The following is a 24,762-nucleotide window of genomic DNA, read 5'->3' as shown; positions in this document are numbered from 1 at the left end:
GATACAGTCAGAACTGGCTCCAGGCACTGATACTATATGAGAAAAACAGACGAACAAGTGAATCAAAACAGTCCATCAAGTACTGTAACAGGTCTAGGAGTGCAAGACATGAGACATCTTTCACTCCCTGCACATGCTGGAGAACACAACTCAGTTTCTAGACCTCGAGAATGCTAAATCTGAAGACAGGAATGTGGAGGTCTTCTATTCCCAACTTCCCCCTCTTGAAGATGGGAAGATACCCCACTGTTATGTCATGTGTATGAGGTAGGAAAGTGGTTGAGAAAATGGCAGCCTCAAGAGGGGGAGCCTTGATCAAGTGCACGGAGCAGCCTTGTAGAAGTTGGCACCAGAGCCAGACATGTAGGTGCCCAGTCCATGCTATATTCTGGAAGACTCCATGCCTTTAATGCCACTCTATTCTGAAACAGCCACTTGTGGAATTACTTTAAATCATCATGTGAGATTAGCCAAGTCACCCCAGGAGCCTTTACTTTCATTCTTCCTGCCCAAGCCCTTTCCCCCTCAAGACTTCTTAGGTGGGCATCCTACCCTCTCTCACTGGGCCGCCATGGCTTGAGAAGGCTCCACTGTAGGTGGATGAGCAGACACTGAGTGGCCTCTGCTCCTTGTCTCCAGGCAACCTTTAAAGGCTGGATGGACATCATGTACGCAGCTGTCGATTCCCGAGAGGTGAGTCTCAGCCCACTGTGCCTACAGCCTTCCCCTCCATGTGTCCTGCCCATGTAAGTCTGTGTTTAAAGTGAAATGAAGATTGCCCTGGTACCAGAAGGGGTGATCACCCAGCAGCCTCACACTCTCCCTCCCGGCAGCAATGTCCAGCTGGCCCTCTGTTGGGTGTTCCAGCCCACCTAGCCTGTTCCCCTTCCACATACATGCCCCAGGCTTCTCAAGGTCTTCCTCTGTTTGCCACTGAAGAAAGCACCAGATAACCTCTAAAGGACAGTGTATGTGAGGACACTCCCTGGACAGGGATGGGATCGAGAGTGGTGGCTAGAATAAAGGGGCATGGGAAGGAAGTAGATGGAATTTCAGGTATAGTCCTGAGAGCCAGGTGAGGAGATGCTGCTGGGGAAGGACCCCTTCCCACTGTAGCAGACACGGTCGAGGCCCTCCTCTGCCCCTCAGCCCACCTCCCAGTTCACCCACAGGCTGCCTTTCTGATCCTCTGTCTGAAGACTGTCTTCTGTGCTTCTGAGCTTGCTCAGCAGCCCCTCACCCAAGGACAAGGGATTTAATGTCCCCAGGGGCAACCGTTACCAGTAAGTTTTAGGGGCATGTAGATAAATACTCCAGTTTCCCTATCCCTTGGTGGTGCAATTCCAAGGTGTGTTCTATGCAATTCCTCAGAGGCCCCATAGGCTTGAGCACCCCTTGCCCACAATCATGGCTGCCAAACCTCATCTCCTTCCTTAGCTGTTCTCCTGTTCCTGCTTATTCTTCCCATCCCCTCCTTCCTGCTTCCTGGGATCACCTCTAAATAAATTACCTGCACCCAGGTCCTTGTCTCAGGGCCGGCTTGTAGGGTTAACCTAAACTAAGACACCCATCCTCCTTCTCCTCTGCCTTGTCTGGTCACAGGTCAACATGCAGCCCAAGTGGGAGGACAATGTGTACATGTACTTGTACTTTGTCATCTTCATCATTTTTGGTGGCTTCTTCACACTGAATCTCTTTGTTGGGGTCATAATTGACAACTTCAATCAACAGAAAAAAAAGATAAGTGCAGCTCGGGTGTTTCTGCCACAGAGGTGAATCTTATTTTTCCTGTCCCTGGCCCACTCTGGCCTCATGGCTAAAGCCAACACTACTCATAGCCCTTCATGCCTGACCAGAAGCCCAATTTCGGCCTTTGACACCAATGCCCACCTTGGCCCCCTGATTGCCACCCTCACTCCTGGTACCTGGGGTGGCTGCTGCTGGAAGAGTTGGATTTCTCTCTGTCAGTAGAGTGCTTTCCTCCCATCCTCACTCTTGGGTCCCAACCCTCTTCCCAAAGTGACCTTGGTCTTCCCAATGGGAACCAGGTATGCTGGGTGTGTCTCGGGTTAGCCCTTGGGAAATATAAACAGGGGGAAACATTCTCCAGCACTTGCTGCTCTGCTGGGGGCTCTGAACCCCAGAGGACTGAGTCAGGATACCTCAGGAAGAGCAGGGCCCCGGCGTTGGCAGAATCCCAACTTCCTTGGAAAGGGGAGGAAGGCTTTTGCCTCCAAGGGTGCTGACTCTGATTAATAGGAACCTAATTCCAAATAACTTCTCACATTTATAATATTAATTATAGAATATGAAGGCATTAAAGATATAAAATACATTCATGTTATCCTTTCACTTAATACTCTCCATACTTCTGAAGTAGATAGGGCACCCTATTAGATTTGTGTGAATTGAGATCCAGAGAGAAAAGAAGTCACATGGACAAGTCACATAGCACTAACCTTGAAGCCTGGGTTTGCATTCCTGTCTCAACTACTTGCCCGATGGGTGATGGTGGCAATATTTTAAACCTTTCTGAGTCTCAGTTTTCTCATCCATTCAATGTGGTTAATAATAAGCACTCTCTGAATTGTAGTAAGAGGTAAATAAAACCCTGTACAAAGAGTACCTAGTTTAGGGCTGAACATGCAGTGGGCATAGATGCTAAGCGTTCCTATTATAATTTAGAATAGGTATGTACTGGGCAGGCATCTTGTCTACAGGAACTCCTCGGCCAGGGTCCTGGGCATTAGAAGAGGGCAGGACAGGTCTGTGGGAGCAAGACAGAGTGGACAAGTGTGATCAGTACCCTGGGGAGTTTGGAGATCATCCAATCAATCCTTTCTCCCATCTTAAGAGGAGGAGACTGAGGCCCAGAGACAGAGCTGGCCATGTTAGGTTCTTAAGTGAGATGAGCCAGTGATCACGCTGGGCGTGAAACTGCACGGGCTGAATCCTTGCCCAGAATTCTTAGCATGGCCCCACCCACTGCCCCCGGCTCCCACCAAGATGATCCTCTTAGGAAGCCCTTTGTGTCTACAAATTTTCTGAAATCTTTCCTCAAACCCCACAGATCTCAGCCCATTTTCCCAGCATTTGCAGAGGCTAATTTACACAAACATGCCATTGAGATGGGTGGCTTTCAAATTATGTCAGGAAATGAAAGGTGAGGTCTGAATGAAGCAAGTCCAAAGGTCCCTAAAGAAAACTAATACCCAATCCTAAGGGAGGAAGACATCTTCAATGGTGCCATTTCTGGTACTACAGCAGCAGAGGGTATTATGACTGGCAGGGCCTCAGGAGAACCAATCAAATGTCTCTCTAAGACCAAGGACCCAAGGATGAGGCAGTAATTTTCCTCAGCTACTCCTCTGCAGAAAAGGCTTGAGAGCCTATGTCCCAGAGTGTTTGCTCCAGAGGCCCTGAGGAAATCCCTCACCCCCTGGCAGGGACTGGGCTCTAAAAGCCCAGTGAATTCAACTGGAAAGAACAGGCTGCATCCAAGGCTCAGATCTGAACCAACATGTACTCCTCCTTGAGTCCTGTTCCCAAGCCCTCGCACACTCTGTCCAGGCACCATCTCTAGGTTCCTAGAGAATAGAAAACAGCTTTGCTTCAGAGACCCAGGCAGGGAGTCAGAGATGGAACGCAGTCCCTCTGCTCTGTCATTGGTTGTTGCAAGACACTTCTTGATCCTGGGCTTGGCATGTCTGTCTGCAGAGGAGAGGAGAAGGCTAAGACAGTCTTTTTCCTCTGTGTGTGCTGATTTTGGTATCCCTGAGTGTTCCTGTTGTTTTAACAATGACAGTGTGGCCCTCTCTGCACTTAGGGGGCCAGGACATCTTCATGACAGAGGAACAGAAAAAGTACTACAATGCCATGAAGAAGCTGGGCTCCAAGAAGCCCCAGAAGCCCATCCCACGTCCTCTGGTAAGCCCCAGAGCTTTCCTCTAGCAGCAGAGCATGTCCGTGGATCCAACCTGACAGCCTCCACTCGTGGCAGGTAGGGGCCTGGCCAGTGCTGTTTGTGGAGGAGGAGATCCAGGTCAAGTTTGAAGATAAGGGTGATGAAGGTTCCCAAGCCCAAGGAATGAGAAGTTTAAAAGAAGAAACTCTGGGCCGGGCGCGGTGGCTCACGCCTGTAATCCTAGCACTCTGGGAGGCCAAGGCGGGTGGATCGCTCAAGATCAGGAGTTGGAGACCAGCCTGAGCAATAGCAAGACCCCATCTCTACTAAAAATAGAAAGAAATTATCTGGCCAACTAAAATATATATAGAAAAAAAAAAAATTAGCCGGGCATGGTGGCACATGCCTGTAGTCCCAGCTACCCAGGAGGCTGAGGCGGTAGGATCCCTTAAGCCCAGGAGTTTGAGGTTGCTGTGAGCTAGGCTGATGCCACGGCACTCACTCTAGCCCGGGCAACAAAGCGAGACTCTGTCTCAAAAAAAAAAAAAAAAGAAGAAGAAACTCTGGCCTTCTGGAGTAAACATACCTCCTACAGGTGCTCCAAACAAACCTGTTTGGGGAAATACTGAGTTCTCCCAACAGTTTTAGGGTTCAAGCACAGAATTAGAAGCAGATTAAGCTAAATGATAGTAAGAGCAGTTAGAGCCTAGAGATGAACCGTTTGTGTGGTTGTATAACACAATCTAGGTTGCAGGGGATCACCAGCCTCACCCTGCATGCCACTCCAAAACTCCAGAGCGATAAGAGAGGAAATGGCCAAAGCCTAACTCTTCTGGGATCCAAGATCCAGTCATGGTCATGGTCAAACGGCCTAATAGGAACCAAATGTCATCCCTCTCTGGAGTTTAAAGATTGGACAAAAATTAGGGCCAAGCTCTACTCTGACTCCTTTTTTCACAAAGACCTCAAGAGTCATGCCCTTGTATTCCTCCATTAAAAGCAACACCCAAACCATACATGATACCACCTCAGCCCTCTGCCAGGAGATAGAAAACATCAAACCTCCAGGTGGCCCCAAGATAGCACCCCTGTTGGGAAGGGACGAACAGGTTTGGGGGTGAAGATGTTGATATGTCAGAAATTATGCTGAACTTCTTCAAAGGATTTCTGAGCCATCCAGTCCAGTGAATGGAATTGGCATCTTGTCCCTTTACATAATATTTCTGTGGCTAAGATGTGGCACAAATCCTTTAGCCCCTCCCCACACAAGGGCAAAGTTCAAAGACCTTCAACAAAGGAGCAGGCCTTTCTCTAAATGAATTAGGGAGACATACATTCTGTTGGCCAAGACATTAGTTCTACTTCTGATGTTTATTCAAAGCCCAAGGGCTCTTTAGTCAGCAGATGGTGAATCCCTCCAGGGGCCTCCGACCTCAAAGAGTCCAAAGTCTAGTGGAGAAGAGAAGCATATATGAAATGCTAGAACTCAAAACTGTCTGAAAAGGCCGTGGGAGCCAAAGAAGGAATAGGGCAATTTGGCTTAATGAGATTATAGAAAGCTCCCTGGAGTCACTGGGGCTTGAGAGAGATGGATTACTCAGAGCTACTGAAATTTAGATACTCAAGATAGGGGACTAGAAGGGCATTGCAAATGGAGGGATGAGCATGGACCAGGACAAAGGAAGGGTCTGGTGATAACAAGGGGCCGGGAGAAGTAATGAGAACTTAAACTGGGGCGATGAGGTAGAATCAGCTGAAAGTGAGATTTTGGAAAAGGAGTATGAGGGAAACAAAACTCATCTATGGAGTACCCAGTCCCTCCAGCCTGGTTTATGTTGGCCCAAAGGCTCTGACTCTACCATCTTTTGTTTTCTCAGAACAAGTACCAGGGCTTCGTCTTTGACATTGTGACCAGACAAGCTTTTGACATCGTCATCATGGTTCTCATCTGCCTCAACATGATCACCATGATGGTGGAGACTGATGAGCAGAGTGAAGAAAAGACAAAAGTCCTTGGCAAAATCAACCAGTTCTTTGTGGCTGTCTTCACGGGCGAGTGTGTCATGAAGATGTTTGCCTTGAGGCATTACTACTTCACCAATGGCTGGAATGTGTTTGACTTCATCGTGGTGGTTCTCTCCATTGCGAGTAAGCGGGCAGCCACTTGGTGGGGAAGCCTAGCCTCTGCTTAGGGTCGTTTTGGCTACTCTTTCAAAACCCAGGGGGCAACCAACAAACTTTTAAAAATGTATCTTATCTGTATGTGCAGCCTTCCAAGAGCAGTAGATTTAAAGTGCCCCTGGGATGCTCTTTCAGTGCAATAAAGAGGTTCTGCTGGCCTTCTCCACGCTGTCAGGAAGTGTTTTCACGTACCTACGTGGGCACAGCCCATGGCCAGAACCTCGGGGCTGACAGGGAACAATCACTCCTTCTGAGAACCTGAGACCATAAGATGATGGAATTTCCAGTGGACCTTACTTTTACAGTCTTGAAAGCAGGGATTGGTGTTATGATGTGAGATAAATCATAAAATAGGTTCTGGAAAGGGAGGTGGGTTGCCATCACAGTGAGGAAAGTTGAGGAAGAGATTGTTCAAAGAAGATTCTTGGCCAGGTGCAGTGGCTCATGCCTGTAATCCTAACACTCTGGGAGGCCAACACAGGAGGATTGCTTGAACTCAGAAGTTTTAGACCAGCCCGAGCAAGAGTGAGACCCCCGTCTCTACACAAAATTGGTAAATTAACTCGGCATAGTGGCACATGCCTGTAGTCCCAGCTACTTGAGAGGCTAAGGCAGGAGGATCTCTTAAGCCCAGGAGTTTGAGGTTGCTGTGAGTTATGACAATGCTATTGCACTCTAGCCTGAGCTACAGAGCAAGACTCTGTCTCAAAAAAAGAAAAAAGAAAAAAAAAGAAGAAGAATATTGTTAAGTCTGGGCTCTGGAGTTCAATTTCTATATAACTGTCCTATTAGGGAATATAAGTGATAGAAAACTCAAGGGATCAATACCAAGAGATCAATGTTGTTAAGGCCCAGTCTGGGTGTTGTTGAGTGACAGGCCCAGTATTTTGGGCCCAATGGTGTTCAGAGAAAATTAATAGAGTCAGAGACTAACGTGGGGAGCAGAGCTGCCATAATTGAGTACTCACTGAGTTCTGAGCACTGGGCTGGGCTCTGTGAATCTTCACAGCTGCCCTGGGAAGGAGGTGTTATTATCCTTTTTTTATACATTTAAAATTGAGACTCAGATTTAAAAAAGTATGCAAAGTCACAGAGTTTGTAAGGGGTGGAACTGAATTTAGACCAGGCTGTGTTCTTTTAATGAACTTGCTGCCTCCCACCAACAGCCAAGAGACTATCCCTGGACTTCTTGTGGTTGAGCCAAAGTTTGGCCCTACGAAGGCCAAATCCCAGCTTACCAGCTTCACTTTGCATGATAAATATACCCTGATCGCTTATATTCTGACCACTTACTTTTCATGTCAGGGCACGGATATAGATTGAATTTCTCATTGATTTACTATCAAAAGCTGATAGCATCTAAATACAACTTTTTTTTTTTCATGGTTGGTTTTGGCCAAACTTTTTATTTAGTATTCTGTAGTTGTTTAACATACACTTAAATGGTCTTACTGGGGGAGGGGAAAGGGGATATTCTTGCAGATTCCCAAGGAAATGTCAGAAAGGCAAAATATGGCCAGCATTATCCATTTGTTTTGGGTTTACTGGGTGAATAGTACTTTCCTTACATAGGCATTTGATCTCAGGTTTTTCATACTGAGAATATTGAGATTTCAGTTTGAAGACACCCTGAAATCCTAGAAGTAGCATACCCAACCACCCTCTAATAGCTAGCTTGTTTGTATAGGCAGATTGATTCATCTCTCCATTTTAGATGGCTAGATGTTTATGGAAAATCTTAGAATTGCTTGCCTCATTTACTGGGAAAAATCAGATAGGAAGTGGCCTTTAGGGACACTTTTAACTTGGAAAATTACAACACTAGTACAATAAGTTAAGTCTTACACATTTAACATTTGCTTGTTGAAAGCAATGTCATAAAGTCAAATAAAATTAAACATGTTTTACTTTTTTCCCCAAAAGAACATAAAAATTATGGAAGCCAATCTGATAGAGAGGGAGGCAGAAGCAGATACTAGAAACAAACAAAACTTTGGACCAAAATCCCTGTTCAAAGAAACAAAACAAAAAGTGGAAACTATTATCATAACTACCCAAGGACTACTAAAAGGAAAAAAATTGTGTTACCTTTTTTAAAATTTCCTGTTAAATACAACTTTTAATCAGTCTCTCCACCCTGGTGCTGAAACACAACCTTGGGTTGCATTTATTTGCTCAGGAGGTTTTGTTTTTGTTTTTGTTTTGTTTTCATGCTGCTGTTGCATTTTTTAAGCCACTTTATTGGGATACGATTGATATATAAATAGCTGTACATATTTAATGTCTACAACTTGATGAATTTAGAGGTAAGTATGTACCCATAAAACCATCTCCATTATCAATGCCATAAACATATCCACCACCTCCAAAAGTTTCCTCTGGCCTTATCTATCTATCTATCTATCTATCTATTTACTGGGTGCTAAGAACACCTAAAATAAGATCCACCCTCTTAGCAAATTTTTAAGTATACAACACAGTATTATTAACTATAGGCACTATGCTATACAGTAGATATCTAGGACTTACTCATCTTGCATAGCTTAAACTTTGTACCCTTTGACAAACACCTCCCTGATTTCCTCTCCCCCCAGCTCCTGGAAGCCACCATTCTACTCTCTGTTTCTATAAGTTTGACTATTTTAGATTCTGTATATAAATGGGATCATGTAGTATTTGTCCTTCTGTTTCTGGCCTATTTCATTTACCATAACAGGAGTATTTGTTGATTGGTTGATTGTTTTTGTTTTGTTTTGTTTGTCTTCCAAAGTCAGAAACTCTAAAGGCCATTTTGATTTTATATTAGAGAAGGGAGCTCACTTATGTGTAAGTAATATAGAAATAAAATATATCCAAAATACTTAGTTCTATGATGGGAACAACTTAACTGCCAGTTCCTGTGACCTATGCAGCATTCTGCCTCTCCGTGGGGCAGAAATCACTTACAGAGAGAGCTAGAAAGCAAGCAAAGGAACCCACACGTCAACCTCTCTGCCCTCCCTTCTTGTCTCCCTCTCTTCCTTCTCACCAGAGACACACATTGAGTATCTAATTGTTACAAGTATGAGGACTCATTTTCCTTTGAAATAGGATCCTGGGGCAATTCAAATTAAGACATAGACCAGTTGTCTGGCAGAAAAATTTAGTAGGTTGTGGGAAAATATGCCAGTTAAACTGGACTTTAATGGAAGGGTTTTCGGCCCAGCACAGTGGCTCACGCCTGTAATTCTAGCACTCTGGGGGGCTGAGGCAGGAGGATTGCTTGAGCTCAGGAGTTCCAGACCAGCCTGAGCAAGAGTGAGACCACATTTCTACTAAAAATAGAAAAATTAGCTTGGCATAGTAGCATGTGCTGTAGTCCCAAGCTTCTTGGGAGGCTGAGGCAAGAGGATCACTTGAGCCTGGGAGTTTGAGATTGCAGTGAGCTACAATGATGCCACTGCACCCTATCCAGGGTGACAGATCAAGACTCAAAAAAAAAAAAAAAAAAATAGAGAGAGAGAGAAAGGTTTTCACAGAGATTTTATAATCCAAGATTATAATTATATATAATTATTTTCCAAGTCCCCTCCATTTCCTTCCTTCTTCCAATACAATACTGTGACCACCTGTATACACACAACAAAGGACAGGTAGGGGAAGAGGTCAAGGGAGCCCTGTGAAGAGCAAGAGCTTGCTACCACATCTGTACTCACCTCACTTCTCTCACCCAAAGGCCTTGCCTCATCTTTGGTGGAGGCCTTTGGTCCCAATATGTCTCCACAGGTCCCCAAGACCAAGTTTCAAAATTTTTCAAATTAGTCATCATATAGGGGGACATACACATTCTTCCTCTTTCCAACCTTGTTTGTAGTTGGGGTTGGGGGCAGTACCTGACCCTAAAAAAAGCCCCTCTCCAGACCTCAACACAGAATTCAAACACAGCTGGAAATGAAAGAAACGAATTAAGCCATTATGCAGACAGCTGGCCATTCAAAGCCATTCTGCGTTAGCTGTCAGCAAGTGGCCCCGCTCCTCAGGCCCCCTGGTAATTAACACACCAGGCGCTGTACAATTATCCACGGGACGACGTGCCAGGAACTGAGTCAATCTTCACAGTGGGAGACAGGGAGATGAATCACAGGGGGTCCTGGCCGTCACAGAGCACAGGACCAGGGTGGAGGAAAAGGCATGGCCCACCGGCTGCCATCTCAGGGAGGAGCAGGGTCTGTGTCACAGATGAAAACAGGCAAAGGACTGTGGGCATGTGGAATGTGCTGCAGTCACTTCCAGCTGAACGAGGCTACAAAAGACAGGGTTTTGATCACAGAGGTTGACTGAGAAGATATTCTGGGTGGAGAGAAAGATAAGAACATGGTAGGAAGGGTAAGACTTACTTGAGGTAGAGAGGATTTAGGCAACGTACATTTAGTAAACCCCCACTTTGTGACAACCACCATGCCAGGCTGGGAGGGCCCAGTCCTTGCACATGGTTGCTCAAGTGGGGTCCGTACCAAGCAGAAATGAGGGTGTGTGGTCACAGCCAACTTCGTCAGAGATCATGGTTGGAGATACTAATTAGGTCATTTCCCCCCTCTTAAAGGCCTGGTGTTTTCTGCAATTCTCAAGTCACTTGAAAGTTACTTCTCCCCGACGCTCTTCCGGGTCATCCGCCTGGCCAGAATCGGCCGCATCCTCAGACTGATCCGGGCGGCCAAGGGGATCCGCACGCTGCTCTTTGCCCTCATGATGTCCCTGCCTGCCCTCTTCAACATCGGGCTGCTGCTCTTCCTCGTCATGTTCATCTACTCCATCTTCGGCATGTCCAGCTTTCCCAATGTGAGGCAGGAGGCCGGCATCGACGACATGTTCAACTTCCAGACCTTTGCCAACAGCATGCTGTGCCTCTTCCAGATCACCACGTCGGCTGGCTGGGATGGCCTCCTCAGCCCCATCCTCAACACAGGCCCACCCTACTGCGACCCCAATCTGCTCAACAGCAATGGCTCCCGAGGGAACTGTGGGAGCCCAGCCGTGGGCATCATCTTCTTCACCACCTACATCATCATCTCCTTCCTCATCGTGGTCAACATGTACATTGCAGTGATTCTGGAGAACTTCAATGTGGCCACAGAGGAGAGCACCGAGCCTCTGAACGAGGACGACTTTGACATGTTCTATGAGACCTGGGAGAAGTTCGATCCCGAGGCCACCCAGTTTATTACCTTCTCTGCCCTCTCCGACTTTGCAGACACTCTCTCTGGTCCCCTGCAAATCCCAAAGCCCAATCGGACTATATTAATGCAGATGGACCTGCCCTTGGTCCCTGGAGATAAGATCCACTGTTTGGACATCCTTTTCGCCTTCACCAAGAACGTGCTAGGAGAATCCGGGGAGTTGGATTCTCTGAAAGCAAATATGGAAGAGAAGTTTATGGCAACTAATCTTTCAAAATCGTCCTATGAACCAATAGCAACCACCCTCCGGTGGAAGCAAGAAGACATTTCAGCCACTGTCATTCAAAAAGCCTATCGGAGCTATGTGCGGCATCGCTCCTTGACACTCTCCAACCCTCCACGTGTGCCCAGGGCTGAGGAGGAGGCTGCCTCACTCCCAGATGAGGGCTTTGTTGCATTCATGGCAAATGAAAATTGTGTACTCCCAGACAAATCTGCAACTGCATCTGCCACATCTTTCCCGCCATCCTATGACAGTGTCACTAGAGGCCTTAGTGATAGAGTCAACATGAGCACATCTAGCTCAATGCAAAATGAAGATGAAGCCACCAGTAAGGAGGTGACTGCCCCTGGGCCCTAGTGAGGACAATCTAGCATGGACATGTCCTGTTCTGATGTGTTCTTCTGCTCTGTGATAACTCTTTCCCACTACAGATGGCACCCTCACCAATGCATGCCACTGGTCACAATGTCAAACTGGGCAGGGAATGCAACTGGCACTCACCTTTGAAAAAGGCTCCATAGACCAAAAGGAGTCAGAAGCCAAGAGCACCTCCACTGTGACTTCCCTTCTGAGTTTTAATATTAGATGATGGATTCTCTTACTTTCCAAACAATGTCCCTTGTCTTTTTATTTTAGTTGTGACCAGAGATTATATTTACTGAGACAAATTTCTCAGAACCAGAACTTCCAAAGATATATTGCAAGGACGTCACTGAAGGTCCAAGGTAGTCCTCTGTGAAGTGCCACATAAAGACTAGCAATGTTATTTAGGATTTTGCATGACTGCATGTTGAGAGCTTCTGAACAACTATTCAAGCCCAGGAAAACACTGTGGTCTATGTCATGAAAGGCCTTTGAGATGTCCATTAAAGTTAATATTTTTAAAGGTATGTTAATACCAATGTTATATCTTAAAGCATCACTTTTTTTCTCAATTGTGTGATACTGACGTGTATCACACAATACTCACTTTCAGGGATCCTAATGTTTTGTAGTTTGAGCTTGAGGCCAGGTGGTGCAGGAAGGAGCACTTTCCTGAGCCCTGAAGATGCAGGTTCTAATCCTCACTCTTCCACTGACTGCCTGGCTGATTGGGGCCATGGTCTTTCCCCTTCAAAACTCAGTACCCCCCTGCCCCTTGTAAGACTGGTGGGAGGGGTGACGAAATGGACACTTTCTATATGTCTCGCATCTCGTGGTGTGAGTTGTGCCCTGCCCTGTTCAGGTGGGAAAAACACTCTCTTCAGAGGCTGCAATAGCCAGACCTTTCTGCTCTGTTGCTACAGAGGCACCTTGTGGATACATTCCAGAGCCTGTTTCACATCCCATAATCAGACTTTAAGGAAGAGGGTTTTTACGTTCCCCTGGGGCCAGGACCACATAATTAGTATAATCAAAAGGAAAGGGGCATGTTGAGAAAGAAGATCTGGTAGATAAAAGGTATGGCCAATAGATAGTTTCTTTCATTCATCCTACAGATCTTATTAAGTACCTACTATATGACAGGTGCCGCTCCAAGAACAAGAGATAAAGTAGGAGTTAAGCCCCAAAAGACAAATCGGAGTTACGCAATGAATGGAGTAAGGGTTGGCGGAGGAGTATATCCAGGCCAAAGGCACATAGCAGGTCTTCAGGTGAAGGGAAGCAGAGAGTCTACATGACAACATAGGACATAAGGATCTTAATGACAGCTGTGATCTTCTATTAACTTTTAGGACATTCCCAGCCACAATCACAAAGATCAGGTCAACTCAATGGATATATATTTGATCATTTGATAATATTTTCCTTTTGTACCATTACAAAGCATAGAGGTGGATCCACCTTACATGCCTCATGGACACAGATCTTCTGGGGCCTTGCTCTCCCTCCTCAGTCACTGCTGGCCCATCAGATGTCAAAGAGGCTTTCCAGATGCTTGTTGGGGTTTGGCAGCACCACAGATATGGATTAATAAAATGATGGTGGGATAGCAGAGGGCACAGGCCATCTCAGCACAACCCAGCTATTCTCTGGATACCTGGTTTATATGTAAAAGAAGAGTTCAATCACATGGCTCTTCCTCCCTTAGTGCCACTGAACCAAGGAGCACAGACATTAACTGTGCAGCTGTGCAGTTTCTTCAATGTTTAAACCCTACACAGTCAATGAAAAAGCCATCTGAGTTGATACTACCCCAAGTGTTTATAAGATAGCTGGGTGAACAGAGAGCTTGGGCATTGGTTTATTTTTATAATGTGATGTGGAAGAATTAAATTTACCCAACCATCAGACTAGTTTTATTAAGTAGATAATATTCTCAAAGGTATTCTTATTGCATCTTCTGTCCCATGTTGTGGGTTGAATTGTGTCCCCTAAAAAGATATTTTGAAGTCCTAACCCTGGTAACAGTGAATGTGTCCTTGATTTGAAAATTGAGGTCTTTGCAGATATAATCAAATTAAGGTGAAGAATGGACCCTAACCCAATGACTGGTGTCATTATAATGTGAGGGAAATTTGGATAGAGACACACAGAGAAGACAATACCATGTGGAGACACACACAGGCACAAAGAAGACAGCTATGTGAAGACAGAGGCAGAAATTGGAGGGATGAATCTGCAAGCCAAGGAATGGTAAGAATTTCTGGCAACCACCAGAAACTAGGAGGAGGCAAGGAAGGCAAGGGTTCTCCCTGGAGGCTTCAGAGAGGGCATAGCTCTGCCAATACCTTGATTTTAGACTTCTCACCTCCAGAAATGTAAGAGAATAAATTTCTGTTATTGTAAGCTACCTGGTTTGTGGCAATTTGTCACAGGAGCCCTGGGAAACTAGTAGGTTTCACATTTTTCCCACACTGATGCATTTCCCAAATTATAATGTGAGCCATTGGAAAAAGGATGTTTTATTTATATACTCACACATATATATGCACTCATACATACACAAACATACATATATCTTGCATTACACAGAGTTTTCAGAAATGTATCTAATGTAAATGGAAGATTCTCTCTTGAAAATTTCACTAGATCCAGTTTAAAGTTCACCTGGTTGTCCAGTTACAAGGCAGGGATTAGATTTCTAGGGGAGCAAACCTGAGGGCCAGAACTACCTTCTCCGCTTCTCACATAGGAGATGGCACTGGAATCTCTCTGGCCCAGAATATGTGAGGATGCTTTAGCACTGAAGGGAAATAAGACAGAACAATGATGTTGACTGTATGAATATCTGGAACCTGCAGGTTCTCAAAAATATGCCTCTACCATAAACACTGACTTGACTTTTTACACCGTTAAACTGCATAACACACAGACATGGATGGTGAAGAACATTCAGGAACACCCAGTCAACACAGAAGGGTAGGTGTAAGCAGAGCCCTGGTGTGCCAGAACGTTTGCCTTAATACAAAACTAAGTCACTTTCCTGAGCACAGGGACGCAGTGTAAGACAGATCCATAGTCTGGAGCTGAACACAGGCTGAAGGTTCAAAAATAAGTTAAAAAGGGAATTCCAAGATTTCCAGTAGTGACAGGGTAAATTCTTCAAATCACTTCTCCCATGGAAAATATAGAAAATGCTGGATAAATACCAGGCAACAAAAACATATAAGTTGAGAGAACTTGAATAGGATAAAGGTTCTAAGACGTTGTTATTATTAAGAAGGAAAAGAAAGGTTTTTATTACTATTAAACTGTGATAAGAATGAATGACTTAACGACTAGGGTTACCACTAACAAGAACAGAGTATATCCTTTCCAAACTAGGGTGGGGGAAAATATGCTAAGAAATAATTAGCCAATCAAAAAAGTAAGGTAAGAAAGAGACAAAGAGGCCGGGCGCGGTGGCTCACGCCTGTAATCCTAGCACTCTGGGAGGCCAAGGTGGGCGGATCGTTTGAGCTCAGGAGTTCGAGACCAGCCTGAGCAAGAGCGAGACCCCACCTCTACTAAAAATAGAAAGAAATTATATGGACAGCTAAAAATATATATAGAAAAAATTAGCCGGGCATGGTGGCGCATGCCTGTAGTCCCAGCTACTCGGGAGGCTGAGACAGGAGGATCGCTTGAGCTCAGGAGTTTGAGGTTGCTGTGAGCTAGGCTGACGCCATGGCACTCACTCTAGCCTGGGCAACAGAGTGAGACTCTGTCTCAAAAAAAAAAAAAAGAAAGAAAGAGACAAAGAGAAATACAGAATAAGAGAAACAAGTAGAAAAGACAGAGTAAAGTGGTATATTTGAATACAGATATGTCATAAATTACATGAAATGCAAATGGACTCCAGGAAATAGACAAAGAAAGTCAGGCAAGATTTAAAAAATTCAAATAAATGATGTTTACAGAGAGCTACACCTAAAACCCAATGTTACCAAAACGGTAAAAATAAAAGGATAGAAAAAAATGCACCATGTAAATATTAATATTAATCAAGTCACAGCAAAATTCATATTCAAGTACTTAGGGAATATTCACAAAAATAGACCATATACCTGGCCAAGAATAAGATTCAAAAAACGTTCAAGGAATTAAAAGCACATAGCGTATGTTTTCAGAACATAATACAATTTAGCTGAGAATCAATAAGAGAAGAAAACAGACCCAAGCATATATATGGACACTTAATATATGGCCAAGACCCCATAGCAGAGCAGTGAGGAAAAAATTGTCTTTCTATAAATGGTGCTGGGACAATTGTGTTTTCATAAGAAAAAGAAAAAAATTAGACCCTACCTAAAATCATATTTAAAAATCAATTTCAGATGTATCTAAATGTGAAAGGCAAATCTACAAGGCTTTTAGAAGATAATAGAGGAAAATATCTACATGAACGTAGAATAAAGAAAAGACTGATAAATGTGACTACATTAAAATCTAGAACATCGGTTCATTAAAATATATCATTAAGAATGAAAAAGCAAACCATAGAGTGGAAGAAAATATTTAAAACAGGTTTATTCAACAAAAGACTAATATTCAGAGAGGAGATTTTTATGAACTTCTGTAAATCAATACAAAGTAGACAACACAATAGAAAAAGTGGCAAGAGACTTGAAGAGGCACTTGACAAAAGAGGAAATCTGAATAACTGATAAGCTTATTAAAAGGGTGTGCAACCTAATGAGAAATCAGGAAAATGCAAATTAAAACCACAGTGAAATACCACCACACATCTATTAGATCTGCAAAAATGTTAGAGTCTAACAAATATCAAGTGTTGGCAAAGGTGGAGAACACCAGGTACTCGCACTGCTGGAGAGACTGTAAATTGGCACAGCCACAGTCATGTGTCGCTTAATGACAGGAATACATTCTGAGAAGTGTGTCATTAGTAGATGTTGTCACTGTGGGAACATCAAAGAGTGTACTTAAACAAATCTAGATGGCATATCCTACTACACACCTAGGCTATATGGTACAGCCTATTGCTCCTAGGCTACAAACCTGTACAGCATGTTACTGCACTGAATACTGTAGGCAACTGTAACACAATGGTAAGTATTTGTATATCTAAACATAGAAGAGATACAGTAAAAACATGGCATAAAAGATTAAAAATGGTACACCTGTGTAGAGCACTTACCATGAACAGAGCTTGCAGAGGTTGCTCTGGGTGAGTCGGTGAGTGAGAGGTGAACGGATGTGAAGGCCTAGGACATTATCGTACACTGCTATAGACTTTATAAACACTGTACACTTAAGCTACACTAAATTTATTTTAAAAATTTCTTTCTTCAGTGATTAATTAACCTTAGCTTACTATAACTTTTTTCATTTATAAACTTTTAATTTTTTTTAACTTTTTGACCCTTCTATAATAACACTTAGCTTCAAACACACATTTTACAGCTGCACAAAAATATTTTCTTTCTTTATATCATTATTCTACAAGCTTTTTTCTAGTTTAAATTGTCTTTTTTACTTTTCAAACATTTTTGTTAAAATCTAAGACACAAACACACACATTAGCCTAAGCCTACACAGGGTCAGGATCATCAAATCACTTTCTTCCACCTCCACATCTTGTCCCACTGGAAGATCTTCAGGGGCAGTAACACACACGGAGCTGTCATCTCCTATGATAACAATGCCTTCTTCTGGAACAGCTCCTGAAGGACCTGCCTGAGGCTGTTTTATATTTAACTTTTTTTTTTTAGTAAGTAGAAGGAGCACACTCTAAAATAATGATAAGGCCGGGCATGGTGGCTCACGCCTGTAATCCTAGCACTCTGGGAGGCCGAGGTGGGCGGAGCGTTTGAGCTCAGGAGTTCGAGACCAGCCTGAGCAAGAGCGAGACCCCATCTCTACTAAAAATAGAAAGAAATTATATGGACAGCTAAAAATATATATAGAAAAAATTAGCCGGGCATGGTGGTGCATGCCTGTAGTCCCAGCTACTCGGAAGGCTGAGACAGGAGGATCGCTTGAGATCAGGAGTTTGAGGTTGCTGTGAGCGAGGCTGACGCCACGGCACTCACTCTAGCCTGGGCAACAGAGTGAGACTCTGTCTCAAAAAAAAAAATAAATAAAAATAAATAAAATAAAATAAAATAATGATAAAAAACTACAGCATAATGAGAACATAAATCAGTAACATAGTCATTTATCATCATTATCAAGTATTATGTACTGAACATAATTGCATGTGCTATCCTTCCATACAGTAGTGCAGTAGGTTTGTCTACACCAGCATCACCACGAACACATGCATAATACACTGCTACTCCTTTTCTATGGCTATGATGTCACGAGGCAGTAGGAATTTTTCAGCTCCGTATGATCTTATGGGACCACCATCATATATGCAGTCCGTCATTGACTGAAATGTTGTTATACAGCACATGACTGTATTTTGGGAAACAGTTTGACTTTACTTAGAAGAGTTGAATATATAAACCCATGAATCAGGTTTTCCATTCTTAGGTATGAAACCTGAGAAATCCATGCACACATGTGCTAGGAGACATGTACAAGAAGATTTCTTATCAACATTTTTCATAATGGACTCAAATTAGAAACAACTCAATGTCCATCAGCAGTAAAATAAATTTAATAAATTGTGTATTTTAAAATGTAATTTTATGCAGTAAGGAAAATAGATGAGATACAGTCATGCATCTCTAAATGAATCTTACAAGTATAATATTAAGTGAAAGAAGCCAGACACAAAACTATATCTACTACATTATTATATGAGATTCAGAAACAGGCAAAATTAAACTATATTGTTTGGGGATTCATAAAGAAAAGCAAGTGAGGGTAGAGGTTACTACTAGAGGGAAGGAGGCGTTTGTGGCTAGATGTTGATGGTGTTCTAATTACTCACCCACGTGGTTCTCTTTGTGAGTGTTGTCTTTACATCTATGTGTTAAGCTGCACATATTTTCCTTATGCATTTTCTGTATCTATGTTCTATCTCACAATTTAAAAAAAAAAAAGAAACTTTAAATGGTTCAGCTTAGGTTCTCCTCCCTCTTCACGGAAGTAGTTACTCTCCGCTACTCTCAATGGTGACATTTGTATCTTTGAGTTGGATCATCTGAGCTGAGCTGTAAAAGGAGGAGAAAGAGTTCAATAGGTCGATAGTGGGTGATAAAAAAGGAAATTCTAGGAAAAGAGAATAACAACTGGAAAAGACACAGGAGATGTGCACGTGGGTGAAGAGTTTGGGGAAATGTGACCAGGCTGCTGTGCAGCAAGCATGGCAGGGAGTGGGGGAGTGGGTAGAATATGCTCACAACGGGGACAAAGTTTTGTCTCCCTCTGAATTATTTTGGATGGTATCATGGTGATAATAAAATTTATAACAACTTGTCTGGCACCAGCCAATTAGCAAGGACTGACCATATTGCCGAAGCAGGCTTCCGGAAGCCCCTGTTGTGCTCAGTATTAATACTAACCCTTTAGTTGTTAGCTGGGAGCAGGGCTAAGGGAGGTCCCAAAGGAGGGACCAGGACAGCTGGGGCAGTGGGGGGGGGGGACTAGAAAGGCTTGAGGCAGCAGCTATTTACTAATCAGTACAGAAATGTCTCATCAAAACTGTGCATTCTGACCACATATTAGCCCTGCTTTCATGTGATAGAAATCCAACCCAAATTAGTTAATGGAAAAAAAAAAAAAAAAGAAAACATTTTCATCTACTAAACAGGAAACCCAGAGATGCAGCTGGATTCAGGGATAGCTGGATTCTAGAGCTCAAGTGATGCCATCAGGATATCATCTCTCCCTCTTGACTGTGCTTTCTTCTGTATTGGCTCCATTCGCAGGCAGGCTGCCTCCAGAGCGTGGCAAAAATTACCCTGTGGGTTGCTCATATCTGAGAAGGGAAACTTGATTCCTTCCCAATAATCCCAGAAAAAATCCAGGGAGGCATGTCCTTGGCCCTGACTGTATCACATCCCTTTTGCTAAACAAACGTCGTGTCCAGAACATGCAGCACACCGGCCATTCCTGGATCATGGGCTCACCCTCAGAATCAGAAGCCCAGCCAAGAACAGTTCCCAAAAAGAGTTCTGTGACCATATGAAAGAAGTGGATGATGAACAGGCTATAACAATAGCTGCCCACTACATTCTACCTCTTAACTGCCCAATGTCAGCACACATTCTTCTTTCCAGACATGCAATATCAAAAATGCCTTCCTAACGTAATGAAACTATCTCACATAAAACAACACTCTCCCTCTTCCCAAAGGTGGGCAATCTAGAGCCTTGTCCAATTACTACATTCTGCTTCAAGTCGAGAATGTTTCAAAAATAGATATCAGCAAATCCCGGCAACTTGACTTTCAAAATACTTCTAGGATTTGATCTCTTCTTACCACTTTAACTCTGTAAACTTTATCCAAGTAACCATCATCTCTCACTAGTATTATTTAACAGGTCCCCCACCCATTTCTACTCTCATCTTCAACAGTCTATTCTCAAATAGCAGCCAGACCTGGGCATGGTGGCTCACGCCTGTAATCCTAGCACTCTGGGAGGCCAAGGCGCGAGGATCATTTGAGCTCAGGAGTTCAAGACCAGCCTGAGCAAGAGCGAGACCCCCTTCTCTACTAAAAATAGAAAGAAATTAGCTGGACAACTAAAAATATATAGAAAAAATTAGCCGGGCATGGTGGTGCATGTCTGTAGTCCCAGCTACTCGGGAGGCTGAGGCAGGAGGATTGCTTGAGCCCAGGAGTTTGAGGTCACTGTGAGCTAGGCTGACGCCACGGCATTCTAGCCAGGGCAACAGAGTGCGATTAAAAATAAAAAAAAAATAAACAGCAGCCAGAGCTCAAAATCCACCCATGGCTCCTATGGTACTCTGGGTAGATATTATTACAATGGTTTTACATAACCTGGTCCTCACTTCCTCCACTCTCTCCCTCACTCACCATGCTTTGGCCATGCGGTCCTCCTTGTGTTTCTTAAACACACCAGGCAGCCCTTGCCTCGGAGCACAGGCCCTTGGAACTTGCTCTTCTCTCAGTCACTATATCCCCATGACTCGTCCCTGCACTTTCTTCAGTTCTTCTTTCACCAACCTACCTATTTACCAGCCACATCCATAGCACTTAGCACCCTCTGGGATATCACGTATGCACTTGCTTGTCATCTGTCTTCCCCCGTAGAATGTGAGCTCTGTGAGGGCAAGGACTCTATCCATTTTTCTCATTGATGTATTCCCAGCAACTAGAATAGTATCGAAGTAAATTCACAGATACTTGTCAAATAAGTGAAGTGCTTTCTTTTTTGATCAGTCCAGAGGTAGCTCCTCATGGCCCAAAACCCGAATGCTAACCAATCAACTTACAGTAGTATAGGACAAACGTGTAGCTTTAATTTTAAAAATTCTATCTAGAGGAGAAACCACACCCAGAAGTGCCAGTCCACAGCATCCCCTGAAGCGTGTACTCCTTGACCTGGCAGTGGAAGGTTTTCTTGGTCCTACTTTCTGGAAGAATTCCTTGTCTACTGTCCTACTTCCTCCAGAGACAGGAGCACTGGGAGGAGATTCCTCCTTGGGAATAGGCAGCTTATTGCACTTTCCATTGGCACCTTGGGCCCTGAAATTGCCTCTATGTTGGAGCAATCATGGCCCATTACTTGCCTGGACTGAAGTTTCTCTGGAGATATGACTCCCTTAAAACCCTAGTAGGATTTCTAGCTCTTGCATTTTACTAACTTGTCAGACCTTGTTGGGTTATGGTCCTTCAATCCAGACTTGGAACCTGGACGTTATTGCCTTTTAGCAATAGACCTCTTGCCCTTCCCACCCCCAGCCCTCAGCTGGATGGACTTCAGCCAGCCACTGTACAAAGATATTGTTGAAAAACAATAGGCTTGAGTTTGGAGGCACAGTTCACCTGCCTCTTACCCCAGTCTTATCCATTGGACGGCTCTTTGCACTGGAGCAATGTCTTCTTTGCCCTCTGGGAGTGCAGGAACAAGATCCTCTAGGGGAGGAAGGGAGGTAGGAGGAGGGGATGTTAGGCTTCTCCCAGCTCCCATGCTTACCCCCATCTCTATGTTTCCAACCAGTGGTGCACTGGTAAGCATTTGACAATCAGCTCTTCAGGAGAAAAACGAAACTCCCTAATATGTAGCATTTTCTGATTTATCCGGTGTAAATACTTCCACCATGGCCTGTGTGAAGGTTCCAGTGTGACACCCCTGAGGCAGAATGGGGCACAGATGTGCACTGCCAACTTGAGCCAGTGTGAGCTGGCTCTAGCACACCACTGCTTCCAATCGCCCTGCCTTTTCTCCACCATTATTAGCTTGGTGCAGAAATCTTGGGGTCCTGGCCATAGACAGAAAGCCCTCCCATTCTGCTTTCATATGGGCCAGTTTAGACAAAGTTTGTTTCTTTGTGTGACTTTACTAAGCCTGCAAAATCAGCCCACACCTTTCCAATTCTAGAGTTTTCTATCAAGGCCCTTAAACTCCTGCTGCAAGAGGCAGGTGGTTCCAGTATCCAAATGCAACAGGCTATAGCTAGCAAGCATAATAGAAATTTCCAGATTTGGATCTGGGGATAGGAAACTCTTAGTGTCCTATATCCTGCCTGAGTTTGGGCAATGCCACATTTTAGAATCTGCTAATAGTAACACCCATCTCTAAGTATCAATTTCTGTGTCAGTCAGAGTTACTTGGTTACAAGCAACAGAAACCAATTCTAGCATAAAAGAAATTTACTGGAAGGCTATGGGGAAGCTCACAGAATGGAAGAAAATGCCAAACCACCAGGGAGGCCAGTAGCCAAGGCTGGGTATGTTTCTAGGCAGCAGGCATCAATAGACAATCTCTTCCAGGGGGCAGAACAAATCAGATCCAGCTTGTTTCTCTGTTGGTGTCCAGTCAGGATTCAAACTCCGGGGAGAGGACATCTGATTGGCCCAGCTCCAGTGAAGGAAGACAGGGGCTTTTAGATCAATAGCTCCAAGGAGAACACAGGCAATTACCTCCTCCCACCAACAACCCTCCCCCACAAAAAAAGTTAAGGCACTGTTACCAAAGGAGGAAGGAAGCTGGGTAGACAAAAACTCCCTATAACTGTTACAAGTTGCAGGTTGGATTTGTGTTTCGTAAAGATCCTTCTGGCACAGTGGCAAATTACTTAGTTTGAGGGTGGGGAGATTGGGTAGGGGGTTGTGCCCAGTGGGGACCTGAACCATGGATGTTTTAGTTTCTCAAGCATATTGACTAAAAGTCACCAAGCCTGCTCTGCTAGGACACCAACGACCTGGACTAGGGTGTTTGCTCCCACCTTCACCCATGGTGAGAGGGCAGAGCACTTTTCCTCTAGATAAATGTTCCTTAGGGCCCAAATATCAGCAATGAACTCTAGCTCCAGAAGATCATTCCTACGTTCCCTGAAGTAGAAATATGTTTGAAGTGTGTCCTCCTAAGGAGTCCAGATGAATCATCACCCCAGTAAGTTCAGGTGGAAAATGGCAGGATTTGTCTGTAGGCATTGAATACATCTAAGAAAGTTCGCGTCTACTGTTGATCCTTAAAAACACCACTGACAACAATTCTGACAACAGAATTTGGTCAATATGATTCACTGTACAAAGATAACAAATTCTAAAGTGGTATACATGAACAACGTTCATTTTTTCCCTAACCAGAACTGAGTTAATTGATTATTAGAAATGTAGCTGCTCCTGCTTCCTGCTTCCAGATTTAATTGCATTAGAAAGCAATTTAAAGGCATGTGCGTGTGTGTGCCTGTTGAATAACAATGTTTCTTGTGGCTAGAACAGGGATCCCCAGAAGCACTTGGAAGATGAAGATGTCTGCAAATGATCCACTCAGAAACACTCCAACGCATCAGCTCAGCAATATGGCCCTCTGGACCAGCTCTGGATGAGAGGGTAGAAGGTCCCAATTTGATTCCTTCTGTTGCTCACGTCACAGCTTCTTTGTCTACACAACAGAAGTAAAGATTTTTGCCCTGCCAAACCCACCAAAGAGGTTCAAAGGGAATAAAAATGCCTTGTAAGGTTTAAAGGAGAAAAAGAGCTCCGTGAGGGGTTGTTATGTTGAGACCGTTATGAAATTCTTCAGCAGATACAGAATGTGCAAGTGAGTGCTGAACTCCCAGAGCTTCCTCCTAATGGAGTAGAACAGCAGAGCCTCCAAAACACTGGCCCTCTCCCTGACAAAGAGAAAAAAGGGCCTAAGTCCTCCCTATAATACTCCCTCTCTGAAACATTGTTTTTCCTCCACTTCCACTCCTTCTCCCTCTCTGAATACCTCTTCCTCTGGCCATCCTTAAATGTCGGCACTCCCTAGAGTTCAAAGTCACCCCTCCTCACCAAGTCTGTCCCTTGGCTCCAATACCTCCTGGTTATGTCCACCTGAGTGTCCCCAAATCACTCTAACTCACTCCTCTTTCCCCTAACTAGCCTCCAGCACCCCCTGCTCCTTTTCAGGCTACCACTCGCCTCCCAGTCCACCCAGTCTGGACACTCAGAGTCACCCATGACTGCTGCCTTTCCGCACACTCCATCTGTAGCTAGGTTCTGCAGTCTCTACCTCAAACCCATCCTCTCACCATCCATATTTTCAGTGCTCTGACTTGGGGTCTTGCCTTCTCTCTGTATTACTGTGATTACCTCCTCCAAACTCTCTGAAACATTAAATTTACTGCCTAGAAATGTGTTGAGCCTCATGACCTCCACCGGGGCCCAGTGACGTAGTAACTCCCATCACTCTGTCCATGACCCATGGTAGCAGAAAAGGTATGCCCACTCCACCCACACCAAGCTT

The 24,762-nt window shown here is 44.2% G+C and overlaps 1 protein-coding gene across 4 annotated transcripts in view; it reads left to right on the top strand.

Annotated features, from left to right (window-relative positions):
• The window catches only part of SCN10A (sodium voltage-gated channel alpha subunit 10), an 85,300-nt gene extending 73,419 nt beyond the window's left edge, over positions 1 to 11,881 (top strand). For all 4 annotated transcript variants that reach the window (XM_069473458.1, XM_069473457.1, XM_069473456.1 and 1 more), the window contains 5 exons: positions 640 to 693; positions 1,603 to 1,740; positions 3,823 to 3,927; positions 5,782 to 6,052; positions 10,668 to 11,881. In XM_069473458.1, the coding sequence (XP_069329559.1) occupies positions 640 to 693; positions 1,603 to 1,740; positions 3,823 to 3,927; positions 5,782 to 6,052; positions 10,668 to 11,881 (1,782 nt within the window). The remainder of the gene's footprint in view (positions 1 to 639; positions 694 to 1,602; positions 1,741 to 3,822; positions 3,928 to 5,781; positions 6,053 to 10,667) is intronic.
• The last annotated feature ends 12,881 nt before the right edge of the window (positions 11,882 to 24,762 follow it).

This window comes from Eulemur rufifrons, chromosome 7, assembly GCF_041146395.1.
Source record: "Eulemur rufifrons isolate Redbay chromosome 7, OSU_ERuf_1, whole genome shotgun sequence".
Classification (NCBI taxonomy): domain Eukaryota; kingdom Metazoa; phylum Chordata; class Mammalia; order Primates; family Lemuridae; genus Eulemur; species Eulemur rufifrons.
The sequence above is the reverse complement of the archived record's forward strand: the minus strand, read 5'-3'. Positions and strand labels throughout refer to the sequence as shown.